The 8,429-nt window shown below is 28.0% G+C and overlaps 1 protein-coding gene across 1 annotated transcript; it reads left to right on the top strand.

Annotated features, from left to right (window-relative positions):
• The first annotated feature begins 813 nt into the window (after positions 1-813).
• On the top strand, positions 814-7,242 carry LOC126905246 (uncharacterized). Its single transcript, XM_050684772.1, has 6 exons — positions 814-1,843; positions 1,909-1,973; positions 5,363-5,975; positions 6,042-6,493; positions 6,560-6,910; positions 6,968-7,242. Exons 3-6 carry the CDS (start codon positions 5,522-5,524, stop codon positions 7,178-7,180), a joined length of 1,470 nt encoding a protein of 489 aa, XP_050540729.1. The 5' UTR covers positions 814-1,843; positions 1,909-1,973; positions 5,363-5,521; the 3' UTR covers positions 7,181-7,242.
• The last annotated feature ends 1,187 nt before the right edge of the window (positions 7,243-8,429 follow it).

Below are 8,429 nucleotides of genomic sequence, written 5' to 3'. Positions count from 1 at the left end.
ACTAGAAACGAACAGAATTATGAAAAAAATCTAGTATCTGCTATTTGAAATTTGAAATTCAATTATAGAAATTAGGCTAAAATGATAGAACTATTATCATTTTAACTTGTATTTCGCAGATTAGTATTTAATGTAAATGCGTAAGACTTGTATGGGTGTCAACTTTGTTTTTCAAATGGGAATACATATTTTGAATTAAATAAAATGTTCAAAATTTAACTTTATTATTAAATTGCATTTAAATTTTTAGCATAACATTATAAGTTTTTTTTTTTAATTCCTTTTTTCACAACTTTGAATATGTAAATATTATAGATCGACAATTAACTTTATTCATTAATTAGATTTAAAAGTTTACAATTAAAATTGCAACTTCAATTAGTTAACTGATGGGAAGCTGACAAGGTATTGGTTTTACTAAGATGTGTTTTTTTTTTTTTTTGAGTGTCTATTATCACTTTTTCTCAGCTCTCATCGAACCGATTTCTTTCAATGATTCGTCAAAAGATCACAAATTGTATCTAGTCTAAGACATTACCCTCAAAAATTGAAAAATATACCCTCGTTCCCCGTAAATGGGGGAAACCTCCAAAAAAATTACCCAATCAATATAATTTTTTTTTTATAAATGCTTCGTGTCTTTACCTATTATTTAGTATATTTTTTTTGTAAATCTGACTCTTAAAAATATATAAAAATAAAATTTTTAAAAATACGAGTAAACACGTAGTTTTTCAACTTAACTTTTGAAAATATTCCGGAAATACTGAGTATTTTAAACATATATCTAATTAAAGCTTACTTCTCATCTCTATATGGTATATTATTGTTGTTGCAGAATAATTTTAGAAAGCCAAAGTAATGGAGTTGCATAAAGTCTGACTTTGAATAATACTGTTGAAATAAATAACGATGTGCCTAATAAACCCGAATATACTTATCTATTTTAGAACTTTTAGAAATTTTAGAACTTCCTGATCTACCTAATGATTGATTCACTGACGATGAATTAGCAGCAATAGCAAACCTTTATAATCATAATACATACATATTCAATGACACTGACAAAGCGATCAGCACAATTTACTTGCCGTAGTACTTGAGGCGAATTACTTGTCCACTTTTTTAGACAGCAGCCACACGTCTTTAATAATCCAGTCAAATCGTTCTGAATTCTTAATAATTCATCAACGTGTCAGCGCCGATCATAATATCGTCGAAGTGCGTGGATTTAGTCAATACACTTTTTGCAGCAGAAAACCCAGACCCATTTTTAGCGTCTAACTCATAGAAGCATTTTAGGGTGAGGTAAGAAGCTGACGTAACACCATACGTAACTGTGCATAACTCATATTCAATAATCTCGGACTCGACTGAGTCTTGCCACAAAATATGCTGATACCATGGAAGTCTGCGTCTCGGACTAATACCTGGCGATACATTTTTGTAATATCAGCGGTTAACACACAACGCTTAAGCCTATTCTTTTGAATAATGTCGAATATATCGTTTTGAAGTGTATGACAGTTAATAATACGTTATTCAAGGAATATCCGGTTGATGTGGTGGCACTTGCGTCAAACACCACACGTACTTTTTCGACATTTACGCCATCGCGTTTTACTACGGCATGATGCGGTATGTAATAATAACCAGGTTGAGTGACCAGCCACTCATATGACCCAGATTGGCATATTCAGCTATGAATGCGCAGTACTCGGCATATAACATTGGATCTTCCATTAATCGCATTTCTAAATTATACGGCGGCAACGTATCAGGGGGCTGATTAACACATTCGGAACTACAAACGGAATCGCGAAATGGAAACCTTCAAATTTTAGTATGTGAAGGCAATTGAAGCTGAATAAATTTAAACTCAGAATAAATTCAAGTCTTCACTTTCAGGCCTGCTGAGAAGTATTGCTCCCAACGTAGCACTGCACATACCTAAAACTACAGGTCGAAACGAGGTAAATTAATCCAATTTCTATAGGTAAACCACAATCGTAGTAAATGTTGATTATTTTATTATTATAAAATTGATTTAGTAACATTATTTTGTCGTTGGCCAAAAAGTCTTGTTTACTTTTTATTTAAGCCAATTAATATAACAAAATATTTTTATTGATTAGCTAACAATTATTAAATGTGTTTAATAAAATAACTTATTTCAATCACTAAATTACAATTGCTTTTTATCCTCATGTTTATGATCACCATAATAGATTGTATTCAGCCAATATTTAAATTACATTTTTTCGAATTATACAGGTGATTGACTAACTATTCCTCGCGAATTTTCTTATAATATTGGTGTTATCATATATGTAATTATTTTATTTGCTGTAAATCTTTGTTGAACTAGTTGACAGGAAAAATAAAGATTCTATCTTTATCCCTTAACCCTCAAATCAAATTTAGTTTTTCAAATATTCTCAAAAAAAAAAAAAATCAATTTTAATAAATTTGAAAGATATTAATATTTAAAGTTCGGGGGATTTAACAAATAAAACAGTAGTTAGGTAAATTCAGTAACATTAATGTTTAGTGTACTATTAAGAACTACCGATGTATTTAACTGCAACGGGAAAAACTTAGAAACGCTTGCTCTTCTTTGACGTGAGTAATAAAATAAATTATAGCTCCCTGATAATTGAATAAAATAGAATAAATTTTTACAAAAAATTATTTTAAAACTAAATTTAATCTGATAATATGAAAAAACTAGGATTACCATTTGAAAATTAAATTTTGATACTGATTTAAAGCATTAGGAATGATCAAAAAAATATAATTTTACTCACTGAGCAGACCAAGATAGAAACAATATTTCATAAAGAAAAAAAAATTATTCTTATATTTTCTTAGATAATTTGTAAAACATAGTTAATCGATCCCTCTGTACATGTATACGCCAGAATAAAAAGCAATTGTAATTTAGTGACCGAAATGAGTTATTTTAATAAACAAATTTAATAAATGTTAGCCAATCATTAAAAATATTTTGTTATATTAATTGGCTTAAATAAAAAGTAAACAAGACTTTTTGGCCAACGACAAAATTATGTTACTAAATCAATTTTTTCATTTTATATAACTGGAAAAAATATAATTTAAATATTGACTGAAAACAATTTATTATAATGATAATAAACATGAGAATAAAAAGTAATTGTAACTTAGTGACCGAAATGAGTTACTTTATTAAACAAATTTAATAAATGTTAGCTAATCATTCAAAATATTTTGTTATATTAATTGGCTTAAATAAAAAATAAACAAGACTTTTTGGCCAACGACAAAATAACGTTACTAAATCAATTTTTTTCATTTTGTATAACTGGAAAAAATATAATTTAAATATTGGCTGAAAATAATCTTGATAGATGGTGATCGTTAAATAACATATTTATTTTTGAAATAATGAAAATTTGTTTTAGGAACGTTATTTGTGGTTGACCAAAATATCNATCATGGTGATCGTTAAATAACATATTTATTTTTGAAATAATGAAAATTTGTTTTAGGAACGTTATTTGTGGTTGACCAAAATATCGTTAAAAAATTAGTATAAAAGATCTAGTAAACTGAAAATGCATTGGGACTTTTAGTCTAACCAGCGAACGAAGAACATAGAAGCTCTTGTGAAAGCCAAACTAGTCTATTAGTCTCAGTCGCGTCGAAATCAAAATTCAAAAATCTTGAAATCAACGCGACATTCGCAAGTCTATTTCCGAAAACAGCCGTCAAATTCATTTGCTATATTATTGAAAATAAATATGGCACCTTTGGAGATAGGAGATCGGATTGTCATAAGGTATTATGACTACATGCAAAATTTAACAGTTACCAAAGAAAATGACAAAAATCTTGAACAGCCCGAAGAGTATCGCGTTAAACTTCAAGGAATATGTGGGCAATTTAATAATTAATTAATAGAATTAATAAAAATTTTAATGAAATTTGTTAAAAGTTATGATAAACAATCAATCATTTTTATAATTTAAATTTTCAATGAATTAATCCTGATATTTATATAGAACAAAATAATGAAACCATTCATTGTGTACATTTAACATTTGAGAACTAAATTAAAGTCATGACATTATTACTGAAGACAGTGTCATCAAAAAAACATATTTGGCCTCAAATTAAAATTTAATTAATATTTAATATTAAGTAAATTAGTTATATATAAAATAAATTATATAGGCCTTAGAACAGTTTAAGGGTCACTATGATAAATAATTAAAGAAGTACTGTTACTATCATTAATTATTTCAATTTGTAATCTTGCTTTTTTGACTGAATAATCTAGTATTTGATAAGTTTGGGACAACTTTTTTATAGTAAAGATGCATAAAGTCAGGTAATTCGTTTTAATATCCCCTTTCATTAATAAACCCTTGAAAATTCGTGGATTAATTCTTAATTGATTTTCAGATAATTTCATATTATGATGACTATAGCAAATTTTAGTCGTACGTTGACATTTGGCTCTTAAATTAGAAGATACATCATAATTATTTGAACAATTTGATAATTTAAAGTTTTTGTGAGCAATATTTTTTGTTTAATATTACTTCTAAGTTCAGCGCTAAACCATAATGGAAATGTACTTTTTCCGATTTAATACGTCGGTATATATTTAAGAATCACGTCATTCAAACATTTTAAAATTTATTAACAAATGCAATCATTTCCCAATAAATTATTCCCATCTATAAATTCAACTCAACTTCCACAAGAGCTTCTATGTTCTTCGTTCGCTGGTTAGACTAAAAGTCCCAATGCATTTTCAGTTTACTAGCACTTTTATACTAATTTTTTTCCGTTTTTTTTGGCCAACAACAAATAACGTTGCTAAACATATTTTCATTATTTCAAAAATAAATATGTTATTTTACGATCACCATAATAGATTGCTTTCAGCCAATAATTAATTTATATTATTTCCAGTTATATATATATTGAAAAAAATTATTTTAGCAACGTTATTTGTCGTTGGCCAAAAAGTCTTGTTTACTTTTTATTTAAGCCAATTTAATATAACAAAATATTTTTATTTATATCTTAGTTTCTTAGTGACCGAAATGAGTTATTTTATTAAACAAATTTAATAATTGTTGGCCAAAAAGTCTTGTTTATCTTTTATTTAAGCCAATTAATATAACAAAATGTTTTTATTTATTTCTTAGTTTCTTAGTGACCGAAATGAGTCATTTTATTAAACAAATTTTATAATTGTTAGCCAATCATAAAAATATTTTGTTATATTAATTGGCTTAAATAAAAAGTAAACAAGACCTTTTAACTCGTATTGACATATTCAACATCTAAAAATAGTCTAAACACTCAGATTTGGAATGCTGAAAATTTGAAACCCAAAGACGTCAGCAATAGATATGAAAAGAATTATACATGGAAGAATGCGTATAAACCTGGACTTAAGCCGAACAATGACGCCGAACGTTATCCAGTGAGCAATGTAAAGCCGTATACGGCCCAGGATAGACTTATGAAATATCGTAAAATTGACGAACAAGAGTCAAATAAATTCAAACAACTCGAAAATAGACAACAATTTAACACCAATAATACACGTAATTCACCTCAAAACACTTCCGTATTAGCTAATAATTCCTTTAACACAAACATATCACAGTCAAAAAACAATCTTTCAACTCAACCGTTAAAAATATTGTCGGGAAATATTTACACGTCAACTCAAGAAAACAACACTTTAATAAATAATCCGAACAACTTTAATAGAAAACCGCTTAAGAAATTAACAAAAATTATTGAAACATCAGAAGACCTGGAAAAAACTAAAGAAAATAGAACTTTACGATGTGAAAATAATAACAAAAAAACCACTACTAGAACTCGTACACATGATATTAAAAAACATTTATGGAATAAAAGGTACTTATTGTTCTCTAAATTCGACCAAGGAATCATGATGGACTATGGTAATAAATTAATTATTTAAGCAAAATTTAGTATTTTACTATTAACGATAGCATTTTTTTTTTCAGAATCATTTTACTCCGTTTGTCCCGAGATTTTAAGCAAACATATAGCGTTGAGATTCCCTGGTCTAGACGTCGCTATGGATCCGTTTTGTGGTGCTGGGGGAAACGTCATCCAATTGGCCAAGAGATACAAACATGTAATCGCAGTGGATATCGATGCTAATAAATTAGAATTCGACAAAAGAAACGCCGAGATTTATGAAGTCAGGGAGAAAATTACATTTATACAGGGAGACTTCTTCGAAATTGAGGAAACTTTGAAAAAATATAAGCCACAAGTCATAGTGACGTCTCCCCCATTGGGCGGCCCATCGTATAAGAAACACGAAGTTTACAGTCTCGAGAAGCATATGTGTAAAGACTACGAAGGAGGCGGTAGAAAACTCTTCGACCTGCTGAGAAGTATTGCACCCAACGTAGCACTGCACATACCTAAAACTACAGGTCGTAACGAGGTAAATTATTCCATTTTCTATAGGTAAACCGCAGTTGTAGTTAATGTTGAATAATTAATTTTCTAGTTAATACAATTTGGAAAATTATTCGATCTCAACATGAAAATTCAACACAATTATATCGACGAAAGACATGATTCGATAACTGCGTTTTTCGGTCGATTTTTCAATATGAACACGAAATTCTTATCTAACGACAACAAACTTTATTCAGCTCAAGACCGACTTAACCAGTACAAGAACACCGTTACTCCGAAAGAAACGCAGCCTAAACAGTATGGCACAGAGAACACAGATATGAACCCATATGAAGTTAAAGTAAAATACTGCAAAGAACGAAATCTCAGCACTGAGACCTATACAACAAAAGACCTATGTACTAAGAAATCAACATTAAAACTAGGCGAGACGCAAAAAGTTAGTTATTTATAATTATCATAAATACAATCATTTATTACTATAATATTTCCACAGATAATGATAGTTCAAAAACGTACGAAGACGTGTTATCTTGTACACTCTGTGGAGAGTAGAAATTCTGTTATCACCTTGTGCGATAAACTACGCGAAATGGAAAATAACTTGAGATGCATCCAGAAAGTTGAAAAGTACGACATGTGCTTGATATTTTTTGGCGCTGAATGGTACCGTGGGAAAATTATGGACGAGACGAACGATGGTATGTAAAAAATTTACTTGATTGACATAGAACAAACGATGTTGTTTAACCGAAAAGATGTCTAAGAAATGCCAAAGCAATTTGAAGGAGAGTCATTATTAATTGAAATCGTCGTAACACCTCCGCCAAATGAAATGCTGACTACTATTTTTGCTAACGTAGAAGCAATAAAAACTATTGGACCGAGTACGGTGGTGAAACTGATTTGATTATAAATTACTATACTACCTTATAACTCCTATTCATTTGCATTCGACAGTCAATGTATATATTCCTTAACGCTGTTAACAGAAGATTACGGGCTGTAATGATGTCTTTTTATATTATATATATTTTTTTCATTACCTTTGTTATGAACTATTTGTATTTTCATAACTAATCATCTTATTGCTTTGTTTATTATTTATATATTTGCTTGTAGTTACATTTTCATTTTTTTTTTTTTGCTGTATTGTTAAATTTTTTTGTTCGCTTATCTGTTTAAATCAAATAAAGCTGTTCGACACTTATTAAACATTGTTATCATATAATTTTATTAAATTATTTTGTACGTTAATTAGTTAATACATTTTCAATTGTAAATTAACCAAAGAGTTCCAATAAGTTAATAATACACTATGTATTAATGATAGTAACAGTACTTCTTTAATTATTGATCATAGTGTCCCTGAAACTGTTCTAAGGCCTATATTATTTATTTTATATATAAATAATTTACTTAATATTTAATTTGAGGCCAAATATGTTTTGCTGATGATACTGTCATCAGTAATCATGTCATAACTTTAATTNATACTGTCATCAGTAATCATGTCATAACTTTAATTTAGTTCTCAAACGTTAAAGAAACACAATTAATGATTGTATTATTTTATTCTATACAAATATCAGGATTAATTCATTGAAAATTTAAATTATAAAAATGATTGATTGTTTATCATAACTTTCAACAAATTTCATTAAAATTTCTATTAATTCTAATATTTAGTATATTTTTACGATTATAACAAAAATTAGGTATTTAAAATGTAGTATTTAATAAATATTTTTAACATATAAATGAGATATATTGCAATAATATAAATAAATAATTTTACAAAATTAAAAAGTCCTTTATTAAATTAGAGGAAATAATTTCCTCTACAACATTATCAATAATTAAAGAAGCTATATGTCAGATTTTTTAAATTCAGACTTGCATTCTTATCTTTAATCAGTTATTAAAAAATATATTCACAATAAAAGCACATAAAATAT

Source organism: Daktulosphaira vitifoliae, unplaced genomic scaffold (genome assembly GCF_025091365.1).
Source record: "Daktulosphaira vitifoliae isolate Bord-2020 unplaced genomic scaffold, ASM2509136v1 Scaffold_4, whole genome shotgun sequence".
Lineage (NCBI taxonomy): Eukaryota > Metazoa > Arthropoda > Insecta > Hemiptera > Phylloxeridae > Daktulosphaira > Daktulosphaira vitifoliae.
The sequence above is the reverse complement of the archived record's forward strand: the minus strand, read 5'-3'. Positions and strand labels throughout refer to the sequence as shown.